This window comes from Ictidomys tridecemlineatus, chromosome 7 (genome assembly GCF_052094955.1).
Source record: "Ictidomys tridecemlineatus isolate mIctTri1 chromosome 7, mIctTri1.hap1, whole genome shotgun sequence".
NCBI classification, from domain to species: Eukaryota; Metazoa; Chordata; class Mammalia; order Rodentia; family Sciuridae; genus Ictidomys; species Ictidomys tridecemlineatus.
Window position 1 is genome coordinate 171,709,652 of NC_135483.1, and position 14,559 is coordinate 171,724,210.

Here is a 14,559-nt window from a genome sequence, read left to right on the forward strand (position 1 = left end):
AGTTCCAATCCCTTAATGGTATTGCCTGTCATGTCAGTGTGACGACTGTTTCAATTTCTTTTTCTATAAAATGTTAGATATTTTACCAATCAGTTTTGGAGCCGCATCCTTGATACTTGCGCACAGTGATCTGCATGGTCTTGGGAACATTCAAAATCGATCCTAGCTGTGGTTGCATTTGGAGCACTTCAGAAGACTGCCTAGTGTCTTGGGTCCTGTGCTCATGCTCCCACCACTCTTTAGACCCACGTGCTGCTAGTCTGTTACTGGGATAATTATTGTACAAATTCTATAGGATCTTCAGCTCTCCCATTATGAGCTCTCAGGTGTGTCATTCTGATCATTGTTGTTTCCCAGTGAAAAGTGCAGTATGTAAATAGGGATGTGCATGTTTTGGGATATAATTCTGTATTACAAACATGTGATTTAGAACTGTGGTTCTCAAACGTCATCTGCATAATAATTACCTGGGATGGAGGTCTAGAAATTTGAACTTTAACAAGCATGGGTGTGGGGAGGAAGATTCTGATGCAGTTGATCTTTAACCCACTATTAAAACACTAATATACAATCCAAATAATAATAAGCAAGGTTATAAATCCTTATTGTACAGTAATTATTTTGTGGCATCATTGTAAGAGAATTACTATTAGTAGCTCTTTTCATCTACCTTTAAGCCTCAGGAGGTGAAAAGCATATTACCCCCACATTTTTACAAACTAGGAAACTGAGGCATAGAAATGCTAAATTACTTGTCCTACACCGGTAGCTAGTAAGTGGGACCCAGGCACCCTGGCTCCAGAGGTTGTGCTCTTAATGCTACTCTATACCACCTTTTACTTATTTATTTATTTTGAGAAGAAAATCCCCATTATTCCTGGTTACATTTTTGTTGAGCCTTTCGAAGGAGGCTGAAAGGAACAGAGCGGTCCATTATTGCATGAAACACTCAGGAAATACTTTATTAACTTCCAGATGGAGAAAAAGGAAGAGTAAAAACATTTCAATAGAAATCTATAACCCTCCGCAAAGAGCCCACTCGGGCACTCAGGGCGCCCCAGTCGAGGTAGCGCCTGTACTCCCCCGGCCTCAGCAGGTACTGTCGCCCCCGGTAGTTGGGCAGCTCATAGAGGACCCAGTAGCCCTCTAGCACGTGGAAAGAGTGGATGTCACTGAAGTGGAAGCGGTCCTGAAGAGAGGAGCAGTCCTCGGTGATCTCTACCATCTGGCCCCTGTAGTCCTCTCGCTCATAGATCCTGATCCTGTGAGAGCTGGACTGTGGGTCCAGCAAGAGCAGACGAGGGGACATCAGAACACCTGACCGCATTTTAGCAACCTATCGCACCCGCCCCTGGGTATGGGCACTTCTTTACTTTTTCATAACAAGGTGACCAAATTAAGAGACTGCCCAAACCAGCACCTCTACAAAAGTGAAACTCAAGAGGGCGCCATCCACCATTCCTTTAACATGAAGGACGCTCCTTAGAGTTTTCTGGTACCACAAGCTGCAGGAACCATGAGTGGCCCTGCTCAGGACCATTTTGAAGTAATTATTTTTTGTGTATTTGTTTTGTTATTTCTTTCTTAGATTTGTGGTGGTCTAACTAAGGCTTTCCTTGGATGACATACAAAATAATTAGACATTAGAGTAAAAAGACAAATATACCTCTAGCAAAAGGCATTATTTTGAATCTCAGTAGCATTAAGGGAAGCTAGAGAGAAAGTCAGGTTGTTTTTCCTGCAAGAGGCACAGACTGGCTGCAACTCAGGAAGAAAGTTCAGCCTAGGCAGCCCTGTTGTCCCTTTCCGTTTCAGAAAAAAACAGAGCAACTTAATATTGGGCTTGGGTTCCCGGCTCTGATGAACAAAAATATAAATTCAAGCTCATAAAGAAGGCCTGAACAGGGTCAAGAGTATAAAACTTAAAAAAAAAAAAAAATGGAGGTGAGAATGTCTGTACAGAGCAAATCCTCTCTGGTATGTTGAGCTCCTTCTCTTCCTGCATCTGCTAGTTCCTTCCCAGCAGGCCCCTGGTGTCTCAGTGACTTTCTTCTTCCCCCATCAAACCCTCTGGAGGAAGGATTCTCATAAACAACTCAGTTTGAGGTATAAACGATTGCTCCTAATGTATCTTCCCTCGGATCAGTGTTTCACAGTTTGCAAAGGACTCACATGTGTGCAGCCAAATTTGATCTGCAGGACTGTCTGGCCCATGTGAGACTACCATTATAAGCCCTTCCTTCTTTTATGAGAAAATGAAGCCCAGAGCTTGCAGCCTGGAATTAGAAGTAACAGGACTAGGAAGTGAAAACCCAGGATTTTAGGCTCCTAATTGCATCCTGGGCCTTACCAAGGTATTCACCCCGCCCCCCGCACCCCCCCAGGGGTTCAAACTTCACAGAAGTGGTTCATTTTCCATATTAGAGAAGCCGCACTGAAATTCTCTGGGCTTCCTTTGGGTAACAGAGGGCTCTGCAGGAGCTTTTGGAATCTTATTATTGGTTCCTTGTTTTGCCTCATCAAAAGGCCAGAGACCCTTAATGTTCATAATAATAGTTAATACTTTGGGAGGGGCAGCTCTCCAAGTGCCAGGTGACCTCCTTTTATCCTTATCACAACTCTGTTAATGAGTTCCTCTTATTAGCTCCATTTTACAAGGTAAAGAAAGTGAGAAACCAGCCCACGGCCTTCTATTGGAAGGAGTTATCCATTGCCCATTTATCCCCTGTGGCCAATAAGTTCTGAATTAAACCTTGCACTATGCATTCCCAGCAGAGCTGAATTTGATTTAGCAAAGTAAAAATAAACTGTCCAGTTAAAAGCTTTGCACCATATACTTTTCAGTGGAAGGAAACCTTGGAGATGTTAATAAACGAAGAGAGACCATAGTTGGGGCAAGAAAGAAGGCGACAGCCATCACGCCCTTAGTCCAAGGTGTGGACAACACGTCTGGATCACTGGATCACAGGGCAGGAAGGGACCCGGGAACCGGACTTACGTGGGGGATGAGGCGACAGGAGCGGACAGAGTCGCTGAGGCCCATCCACTGCTGGTAGTCAGGGTAGTCGCCCCGCCGCAGGAAGTACTGGCCGCCCAAGTAGTTGGGCTGCTCATAGAGCATCCAGCAGCCGCTGTCCACGCGCACCGAGTTGCAGCGGCTGAAGTAGGGCTGCAGGTTGGAGTGGTCGCTGCTGCACTCATAGTGGCGGCCCTGGAAGCCCCTGTCCTCATAGAAGGTGATCTGCAAGGCAAGGCCAGGCGCGGGCTCAGAGGCCTGAGGCGGCGTCGGGTCCCCGGGTGCCAGCGCCCCTCCCCGGGCCCCTGGCGCCCTCCGGGCTCACCTTCCCCATGGCTGGTGGAGGCGGACGGTGCGAGCTCAGTGTGTGGGGCCGCGGCGGGCGGTCTATATAGTGGAAGGCTGCTGCGTTGGCAGAACAGCACAAAAGGGGCCCGCGGGGGCAGGGGCATGTCTCTCTCTTTTCTATAGAATGACCGTGGGGGTGGGGGGGGGTTGTTGTATGTTTTCTCTTAGAATCTCCAGAGCTTTCGAATTGATGACCTGGTTAGCAGTGTCACTTGATGTCGCTCGGGCCTTTAAATGAAGCCTGTTTAGGAAATTGAAATTAAGCAGAGATGCTTAATGAGTTAACCATTGTTTTAAATGCTTGATTACTTTTTTTAAAAAAAAAAAACTTTAGGGTGTCTTTTGGATCAAGGGAAGGGAGTGTTGAGTCTGAGGTTAGAATGGGCCATACCAAGGAGCATTTAGATTAGAGAGCGTTTTCTTCTTGTGAAAATGTGGAATCTGAGGATGAATTTATCTTCTCCAGGAGGTGTTTAAAGGAGGATGGGGTTTCCTCCAAGTGAAGTTCGCTGTGATCCTGTGTGCTGATAAGCAGAGAATCAGATCACTGATGGGGGGTGGGGTGAGTGACAGGAGGTTCCCCTGGAGGAAGACCTGATTAAACCCTGGCCTCAACGCTGCTCCCTGGGCCTCAGCACTGTGCCTGCCACTTCACAGCCATTGAAACCTTCAATTTTGGGATTCCCGGGGTGGGTGACCCACGGTGATTGTTATACTAGTAACTTTCTGTTTAACTCGTATATTTGTTAATTAAGGATTCGGCTTAGGTGGTTCTAACTGCCTACGAATATACCTTTAACTCACAAATGTAACACTTTTCAAATCCCCAAATCTTGCAAAGATTCTACCTTCTTTTTTTTACAGTTAAGTAAAAGTAACTTTATTTTTATTTGTTATTTTTAGATATATGTGACTGTGGAGTGTATTTTGACATATACATACATGGAGTATAACCTATTCAAATTAGGATTTCATTTTTACAGTTGTACATGATGTGGAGTTTCATTGATGGTATATTTATATATGATCATAGGAAAGTTATGTCCAATTCATTCTACTGTCTTTCCTATTTGCCATCTCCCTTCCCTTCCCTTCATTCCCCTTGTCTACTCCAATGAACTTCTATTCTCCTCCCCCTCCCATTATACCTTCTTCACCCTGTGGCAAAAACCTGGTTGGTTTCTAACTGCAGGTTCTGGATCTAAAAGCTAGAGACTCCATATGTGTACCCAAAATAGCAACTCTGGATGCTCCACTCTCTCAAAGAGTGTTTCTCAACCTTGGCACTATTTTGATATTTGTGGTCAAAAAATTCTGTTAGGAGAGGTTGTCTTGTGCATTACAGGATATGTGGCAGCATCTTGGCCTCAACCAATTGAATACCAGTAGTGCCACTCTCCAGTTGTGACAACACTAGCATTGCCAAGTGTCCCCTGGAGAACAAAGTCCCCTTCCTTCTACTTTGAGAATCATTGGTTTAGAAGACTCTAGTCCTCTGATGGATATAACCTTGCCAAACTCTCATTTCTTAGTAGGGATTCTTGCTACCTAAGTCTAATACTAAAAACAATTTTCCCTCTACAAATTTCATTTGGTTTGCAAAAGCTTAATAAGCCTAGTCACATCTTTTTCTTTTGAAAATTATAACTTTGATGGAAAATTTGGAAACTATAGAGGTGTAAAAAGGAGAAGAAATTTAAATCCTAGTCTTGTATAATAATAAGCACAGTTGATGTATATTAAAAATTTAATTTTCACTCCTTTGGCCATCTCCAGGAATTTGTTCAACAGAAGTAAATACTTATAAAGATTAATTAATCAAAACACTGTTCATAATATAGAAAATTAGATACTAATAGAATGTCCAAAATGGCCCATTCAATAAGTTTTGTATGTAACATCTATTTGATAAGATGCTATGGAGCTACCAAAACCCACATCCTTCAAAAATTTATTTAAAGATATGGAAATACACACCAGATGTTAACTTAAAACAAACAAACAAAAAAAGTCACATATAAGATACACTGGAAACTACAAAATATGGCTGAAAGAAATTAAAGAGAAATAAATGGAGAGAAATCTTATGTTCATGGATTGGGTGATTTAATATTATTAATTTGGTAGAACTAACCCAAACAAGCTACATAGTCAATGCAATCTTCTGCCCAAACTCCAATATTTTATGCAGAAACAGAAAAATTTATCCTAAAGTTCTTTAGGAATCTCAAGGGACCCAAATAGCCAAAACAGTTTTCAAAAAGAACAAATTTGGAGGACTCATGCTTCCTGATTTCCAAACTTACTATAAAGCTATAGTAATCAAAACAATGTGGTATTGGCATCAACCTAGACATATAAACCAATAGAACAGCGAGTCAAGAAAAAAGATCCTCATGCATTGCTAAATTATTTTTGACAAGAGTGTCAAGATCACTCAATGGGTAAAAGACATTATGCTTAGTGAAATAAACCAGACACAGAAAGACAAATATGCTGTTCCCATTAATTTGAGGTACCTAGAAGATTTTGATGCAAAGAGAGCAAGAGAGAAAATGGAAGCCTGGTTATCATGGCCTGGGGTGGTGGTGGTAATAAGGAGTTGTGTGTGTGTGTATGTGTGTGGTGTGTGTGTATGTGCGCGCACCTGTGTGCATGGTACTGGAAATTAAACTCAGGGACACTATCACTGAGCTACACCAGAATCCCTTTTTGAGGCAGTGTCTCCCTAAGTTGCTGAGACTGGCTTTGAACTTGTAATTCTTCTGCCTCAGCCTCCCAAGTTGCTGGGATTACAGGAGTGCACCACTGCACCTCATGAGTTATTATTTAATGGATATAGAGTTTCAGTTGAGGATGATGAAATAGTTCTAGAGAAGGATAGTGGTGATGTCATATTTTAAATATTATTAACTAGTTAAGAAAAATATATGCATTAAAAATATCGCATGAACTAAAAATTTTAACAGTGTTTATTCTGTTCTTATTTTTATTTCTATAGAGTGGGGTAATTTTTATTATTGCCTCAATAATTTTTCCTTATGTCTCAATATTTTGGGGGACAAAAATGTTTTACTTCCAAGTCAGAATAAAGAGAGTAATAGGTGCATTGTTTTTAAGCAACTATTAAAATTCTGTTGTATTTCAGCAAGAAAATGTAACACCTACCAGGAAAACATACAAATATAATACATACAAATATAATTTTGAGTTTATCGATTTCAGTGAATATTACATCAAATGGCTTTTCAGGTTACCACTTCATAAATAATTATTTGAAAAACACTGAAGTATATTCATTAAGTATAAGTGCCACTGTTGATTATTCCTTTACTGCTGGAAAAGTCGTCAATTTCCACTTGTTTTATTATGTAACTATTACTTGAATGATTCGTTTGTGCACAACATTTTTTCCATGTTTAGAATTTGTATCTTAGGACAGTTTCCTAGAAATGAACTCACTGGGTCAAAAGTTTATGTTTCTTCCTCTGCTGCTCTTAAAGACATTCATTATCACACAAGCATAAGAGACTATAAAAGTTTTTCAATAGTAGGTACTATTAAAATGCCCCCCAAAAATGTGATCAATTCCAGGGATTATAAGAGAATTAAAAGTATCTAAAACACTTTATCTTAAATTTTTGTGGTCGTCTTACTTTATAATGACAAATAATATAATTAACACCTTAATCTTTTTTTCTATTACTACCTTTCTCTTTCTGGAATTCCTCCCTTTATCTCCCTTTACTCACTCCATGTCTTTATTCCACCCAAAAATACATTCAAGAACCTGATAATATGAAAGATCCTCTTGAATCCTGGGAATTTGTGGTCTGGGCATAATTGTATTACATAGGTCAACTTTGCTCTTGGCATTTTCCTTCATCAACCTTTCTTGTATATTGCCTCAGTTGCAACTTACAGTTATCCCATGGTTACCAGGAATACCAGCTTCAGGATAATGCTAAGTATGGTGGGAAACAGACAAAAACCTGGGGCCCAGATGATAGTGTTGAGCTGCTGAATCAACCATCCCTAAATCCTGTGCTATCTCAGGACTTCCTGCCATCTGAGCTAATAGGTTTCTATATTGCTTACCTCTTGCATATGCATGGCGTTGCTGCTACTTTCACTCTAAAGCATCCTAACTGGCTCAGATGCAGTTTGGGATGGGGGATTAAAGACAAATTTTGACCTTGCTTTGAAGGAAAAGCAGAACACCAGAAGGTAGGGACAAGTAATCCAAGTCAAGAAAAGATGTGAACAAGGACAAAGAGATGTGGCCGTTTTTGGTGTGCATGGAGGATTCAGCGAGACGGATGCAGAGAACTACAGGGGCCAGGTAATAGGTAATGAAGTGGGCAAGTTGGGGCCAGGTTCTTGAAGGAATTTAATTTTTTCCTCTGTGTAATAGAGAAACAGCAAAGATTTTTAATCAGGAAAATGATTCTAGGCACTTAGTCATTCCTCCTTTCTAAAATTCTAGCAGTGAGAGCACAAGTAAGATAGAACAGGGTGGGAAATGTAGCTCAATGGTAGGGTACTTGCTTAGCATGCACAAGGTCCTGGATTCCATCTCAAGTACACAAAGGAAAAAAAAAAGGAAAAGAGAAGCAAGGGGTGGGGACAGAGCGTGTATAAGTAAATACAATGTTCTATTTCCCTGTGTTCTTATAGATATTATACTAACACACATACTATGTATGTATAAAGCTAGATAAAAATATGTAACTGCATGTATGTGGATGTGTGCATGCCTGCACAGGGAGAAATGTCATTCTGGATTATCCAAAGTATTTAATTCAATTTCTGATTGGTTGTTTGCAAAGATTTCCTGGTAAGAATCCATAAGCCAGTGCTGTCATTACTTTGACAAAAATCTTCCTGATTCCATAATGGGAAATCAGTAATTTTCTGAGCTGTGATTCTGGATTCTGATGCCACATTATTATAACTGACCATGTGACAATAGAATTGGACTTCAGTTTACCTTGTATAAAATGAATTTTCTAGGTTAGCTGGTCCACAGGGTCTAAGTTATGTAAAACATGACTACATTATTCCATAATGTCTACTTTCTCCTTCTCCTCCCTCTCTTTTTTTTCCTCCCTCCCTTTTCTTTTCTTTTTAATTTCTCATTTTCAAACAGGGAACTCTGAGATTCTGAATAAGGTTTAAACAAGAAAATTCACCTGTAGTTCATCTGGAAATCTGGGTTGAACTGCAGATAACACCCAGTTAACACTGAGCTTAAACAAACATGGGTTTGTTTTACTTCCTTTCTTGGAAATCTCAAGGAAAAGGGGTCTTGGCATTGCTTCAGAACCTCCACTAAATCAAGACAACATCTCCGCAATTCTCCTGACCTTTCTCTCATACTTGTCACTTCTTGTGTATAAATTGACAGAAATGAGGGAATTGTGGCACCAGGAACATCTGCTCCCTCTCTTTGGAAAGAAAGACATTTTTCCAGAACCATCTCTTCTATCTCCCTATTAACATTTCTCCAATTATGTTTCAATGGCCAGGAGAGTGTTATGTTACATGGTCACCTCAGCAGGAAGGGAATCTGACAGATTCATGAACTCAACTATTGTCTACAAGTTTAGGGGATTCAGAACCTTCCAAAAATCGTTTATAGTAACCAGGTTTAGAATCTCTGATCTCAAAAGTAGGTCACACTGTCTGAGTCTTGATTTTAAGAGTCTCAGTCTTCAGAGAAAACTAAAAACTGAATAGATTTCTTAAAATCTCGTTTGAAGCAGTAAAATTGTTTAAATGTCTAGAGTACAAGGTGATATTATGAAAGTATTTTGTAAACCGTAAAGTTCTCTTAATATGAAGGTGTACTTCTATTTGTATTGTGAGAATTTCCTTTCTTACCTGTGGATCACACATCTGGTTTGCCATTTGCACTGTGGTGTGTGTATGTGTGTGTGTGTGTGTGTGTGTGTGTGTGTGTGTGTGCGCGCGCACGCATGTGCCCGCACAGATGTATGCAAATAAAATTATTATTAGGAGGTAGGAGAGAAGAAAACAACACAAGCAAATAGATGCCAGGAACACAAAGAAAATATTTTATTAGTTTCCAGATTGAAAAACAATGAAGGAGAACACATTTCAATAGAAATCCATGACCCTCCGCAAAGAGCCCACTCGGGCGTTCACAGCGCCCCAGTCGAGGTGACGCCTGTATTCCCCCGGCCTCAGTAGGTACTGCCGTCCGCGGTAGTTGGGCAGCTCATAGAGGACCCAGCTGCCCTCCAGCACGTTCAGGGAGTAGATCTCACTCAAGTGGAAGCGGTCCTGAACAGAGGGGCAGTCCTCAGTGATCTCTACCATCTGGCCTCTGTATTCTTCCCTCTCATACAGTCTGATCCTGTGGGAGCCAGCCTGGCAGGCCCAGAAACAGGAAGGGGAGAAAAGCAAAAAAGAAATCACGTTAACACATTAGTGCAGGCCAGTTTGGAGAGAACTGGTTGGAGTCATTTTGAAGTAGATTAAAAAAAAAAATCCCTAATTTTTAGGACTTTCTCCTTACTGAGGGCAGAGGTTTAGTATCTTTCCAAGATAAAGTTTGACTGAATGACCAAGAAAGATATACTGCTCCTGAATACATTAAGATATTACCCCTGTACTACAGAGAAACCCAAACTTTAACACTTGATATCTCTCTCTCTCTCTCCCCCCCCCCCATTTTAAGGAAATGTTTTACATTAAAACAGAAATAAAATATAAAATGTAAAACACTAAACATCTTAGGTCTCAGACAATCCATACTCAGTTTTTGAATAGAATATGGAAAATCAGGAAGTTCAAGGACTAAATTTTCACAAATTTTAGTGTTTTAAAACCCACATAAATATATGTGGCACATGGGCAAATTCTTTGTTGCTCTCCATTGAGAAAAGTACTTCGAGGTGAACTAAAATATTCACATTGGGAGCAAAGAAGGGAAAGAGTCTTTTTAAAAAAAATCACTTATGCTCAATAACTACCATACCATCAGGCACACAATCACTCTTCTATTAGGTATTAGTGATTTTTCTACATTGCCATTCTAAATGATTCCAGGTCAGGACTTGAATCATATACATCCCTTTCCCAGGGCTGCTAACACAATTCTAGGTAATAAATATTGATTGATTAGTGGGTATCTGAGTAATGCTTTGCTTTTGTGTCTGTGTGTGGGAGGGTGGGTGAGGGGACTGGACTGAAGGAATCCACTACAGCTTTTGTGGATCTTTTTCCCAAACAGGCTGTTTTTCATTCTGGATGATCACCTGTACTTCAAATGATTAACCTTTGCAGGAAACTATGCAGTCAGGGTCCTCAGGGCCTCGTCCTGGGATGAACCGGACTCACGTGGGGGATGAGGCGACAGGAGCGGACAGAGTCGCTGAGGCCCATCCACTGCTGGTAGTCAGGGTATTCCCCCCGCCGCAGGAAGTACTGGCCGCCCAAGTAGTTGGGCTGCTCATAGAGCATCCAGCAGCCGCTGTCCACGCGCACCGAGTTGCAGCGGCTGAAGTAGGGCTGCAGGTTGGAGTGGTCGCTGCTGCACTCATAGTGGCGGCCCTGGAAGCCCCTGTCCTCATAGAAGGTGATCTGCAAGGCAAGGCCAGGCGCTGGCTCAGAGGCCTGAGGCGGCGTCGGGTCCCCGGGTGCCAGCGCCCCTCCCCGGGCCCCTGGCGCCCTCCGGGCTCACCTTCCCCATGGCTGGTGGAGGCGGACGGTGCGAGCTCAGTGTGTGGGGCCGCGGCGGGCGGTCTATATAGTGGAGGGCTGCTGCGTTGGCAGAACAGCACAAAAGGGGCCCGCGGGGGCAGGGGCTTGTCTCTCTCTTTTCTCTTTGCTGTCATAGTCCACGGGACTCATTGTGGTCCCATTCTCTCTGGAGGATTCGGGTTGGTATCACTGGCTGATGCTATTGAGATGGTTTGGGGAAAAAAAAAAAACTAATTTGGGACATTGTCTATTTAATAATAGAAATAGAGCTTCAGCCATTTCATATATAGTCCACACTTTTATTCATACAGGTTGGGAAAAAACAAAAGACGTCTAAGTGGGGGAGTAAGAAAAGCAAAGTCTTAAAATGGTAAATATAGGTTAATCTGTTAAGAACTTCCATGATGTCTATGTGCACCCATCTAGAATACTGGCTAGGAAAAAGGATGGAAATGGGTCCAAACGAATGTTGAAAATTTCAAGTTAGTCCCTTGGAAGAACTTCAGGATTAGAAGATGGAAGAAATTGGAGTGTTTTCCCCTGAGGGTTCATAGAGTTTCAGATTTTCCATATGGTAGAAAACACGGCTGACATGGATCTTCATGGTTCTGCTTTTGTTGCAGAGGCATGGGCAAGAAGTCTGAGAATTAGACCTTTCTCTGAGCTAATTGTGGTTCTGTGATTCCAAAGGGAAAATTGTTTTAAGATACTCAGAAGAAGTAAAAGAAGATGTCTAAGGAAATAAGAAAACCGAATACATTTAAAACACCAAAACAGATTACCTCTTAGCTTATTATAAGATAAAAACAAATTCCTAAGAAACACATTTCTAGTAGGATCAAAGACAGGTCTTTGTTCTCTGGTGAACAAGAGTAAACAGAGCCCTTTGACTCAGAGGAAATTAATTGTACAAACACAAAGAGGAGCTATGGCTGGAATGGTGTAGGGAGAGGAAGGAATAAATGTCTAGAAGCTGGGACGCTAGGAAGACTTTAGAAAATATTTATTCGTCTGGAAAACAGTTTGATGGACTGGAAAGAGCACTGGAGTGGAAGATATCCTATGTGTCTAGCCTTTTTCATGTTCAAAGACTGAGTCACAGCCCTCTGTCAACCCATGGAAGCCTCTGAGACATAAATCTTTGTAAGTTGATATTTATGAATAAATGTCGACTATGTGCAATATGCTTTTGATTCTTATTTTCTGGTTTCTTGTTAGCCACTATGTAAAGATGTATGTTGAAAGTTACTTATGTTTAAGTAGTGGAAAATAAGTAGCCAGAACATAACACATAAAAAATAACCTTATAATTAAACATTAAAGTAATAAAGAATAAATTGAAACCATGTTTTTCTCAGTGCTATTTCTGAGTCCAGGATTCTGTGGGGAGAAGGTTGATGGATGCAAGCAGTAAAACATGAGAAAGAACTAGAGCCAGGTGTGATGGTGCATGCCTGTAATCCCTGCAGTTCTGGAGGCTGAGACAGGAGGATGGCTAGTTCAAAGCCAGCTTCAGCAACTTATTGAGGCCCTAGGCAACTTAAGGAGACCCTGTCTATAAATAAAAAGGGCTGGGGATGTGGTTCAGTGGTTAAGTACCCCTGAGTTCAATCTCTTGTACTTTTTTTAAGTAAAAAACAAAACAAACTAACAAACAAAAACTAGAATTCAGAGTCCCAGAGAGTATGCACCGTGTGGTTCAGGAAGTAAATAAGTAAGGCAAAAAAACTCAAAAAGCATAGTGGGGACACTTGTGGGGACCACTGCCCTTGTTGACAGGAAATTATAGCTGAAATATAGGATGCATGTGGAAAATACAATCAGGGGGATTTGAACTTGGATTTTTCTTTGATCAGGAAGAGAGAAGATTTTATATCAGCCTAGCATTAAAGAAACAAGAAAGTACCCCAGACTTCTCATAGAGCTTGAAAGCTAATGACTCAGGCCAAAATGTAGCTTGATTAAATATTCTACAGAAAGTTCCAGGAGTGACAAATGTATGTGAGACTTAAGTTCTAGTTATACATAGTGTGCTAGGTAAATATGAGGCCTGAGAATCCTTACAGTGGTGGCACAAAAGCTATGGCAGAGAGCTCTTCACAATTTGCCTAGGATAACTAATTGGAGGGGGAAGCAATGATGAAGGACAGGCACTATGGTCTTGAGCTCTGTCTAGTCCAGTAACATTGCCTACATTTTGGGGTGGTTTCAAACAAAATTGATGGTGAAAGAGACTTGCTCAGGTTAGGGATTTGCTGTATGCAGGGTCAATCATTTTTATAGTTAGTGTAAATAATAGCCTATAAAATGAAGCACATAAAAATACCATTCTTATTTTCTAGAACTCAAAATATTTTATGAAGCTAAGTCTCATTCCATTAGGATGGAAAGAAAATTTAATGTTCGTCATTGTCAGAATTTCTTTTCTCACATCCACAAGCTCCATAGCAAGATTGTGTATGAGTGTGTGTGTGTGTGTATATATAAATATATATACACACACACACATAGTGCCACAGCATTTCCTCATGGGGAGAGAAGATGCATGGGGAATTACTACAGTGTCCATGGTTAGATATTTTGTTTGGCTGGTGCAGTGTGTAGATGGTTTTTATAATGCTTTGTATTGGTTCACACTGTTCACAGTTCAACATACTCCACAGCATTCCTGTTGTCTTAATGGAAGTGTTTCACTTATTGACACTATCTCCCTGGCACCCAAAGGCATTGATTTGCAAACTCCAAACAAGAGTTTTCAAATTTGCTCAACTTTGGCCAGTTTTTTACCAACTGAGAAACCTATACATCGTGTCAAAGTTTCCAAGAATTCTTTCCTGGACTGCAGTGTATGTTAGTAGAAACTTTTGTAATTTGGGGGTCTAAAATGCCCTCTTACAATTGTCTTTTATAAAATGATGTAAGAATAGATGGTACTTAGTTTTTAATTTCTTCTTTTGTTTTTATGTTTTAAATGTCTTTGCCCATCAAAATACAAGTTGGCAATATTATGTACCCATTTGAAGAAAATTGGCCTGGGAAATCTAAAATGTTGAGAACTGCTTGATTGAAATTATGTGAAAAATAAGGTAAGCATTTGGGGTGGTGGATCTTCTTGTTACAGTGTTTTCAAATCATTATAAATTCTGAAGATTCTAGGATAAATTCTATCCTAGAATTATTTCAGAAATGATTCCTCCATAGAACTCCCCATATTAGAACAAACATGAACTTAGGGACATTAGACAAATTGAGTGGCAATCTTATCCTTACTTCTGACTAGCTATGAGAAGCCGGGTGTGTTATTTAGTGTAACGGAACATCTGTTTCTTCATAAGTATTGTAATAATAGGCTTCTTGTTCAGAATAGAAGCTGCCTATGTGATTGAGCTATTTTTTAAAAACTTCAAGATAATGTTCTTTATTAACAGCTTCTATTATAAAACTGTCATTCTCTTTTTGTCACATGA

The 14,559-nt window shown here is 40.6% G+C and overlaps 2 protein-coding genes across 2 annotated transcripts; both read right to left on the reverse strand.

The window, feature by feature from the left end:
- Positions 1-933: 933 nt before the first annotated feature.
- On the reverse strand, positions 934-3,588 carry LOC144365613 (gamma-crystallin E). The gene is made up of 3 exons (XM_078017911.1): positions 3,342-3,588; positions 2,999-3,241; positions 934-1,276 (listed from the first exon to the last, which is right to left on the reverse strand). The coding sequence occupies exons 1-3, from the start codon at positions 3,348-3,350 to the stop codon at positions 1,004-1,006; spliced, it is 525 nt and encodes a 174-aa protein (XP_077874037.1). The 5' UTR covers positions 3,351-3,588; the 3' UTR covers positions 934-1,003.
- A 5,830-nt stretch (positions 3,589-9,418) lies between these two features.
- On the reverse strand, positions 9,419-11,229 carry LOC101965914 (gamma-crystallin D). The gene is made up of 3 exons (XM_078017912.1): positions 11,073-11,229; positions 10,730-10,972; positions 9,419-9,757 (listed from the first exon to the last, which is right to left on the reverse strand). The coding sequence occupies exons 1-3, from the start codon at positions 11,079-11,081 to the stop codon at positions 9,485-9,487; spliced, it is 525 nt and encodes a 174-aa protein (XP_077874038.1). The 5' UTR covers positions 11,082-11,229; the 3' UTR covers positions 9,419-9,484.
- Positions 11,230-14,559: the final 3,330 nt, after the last annotated feature.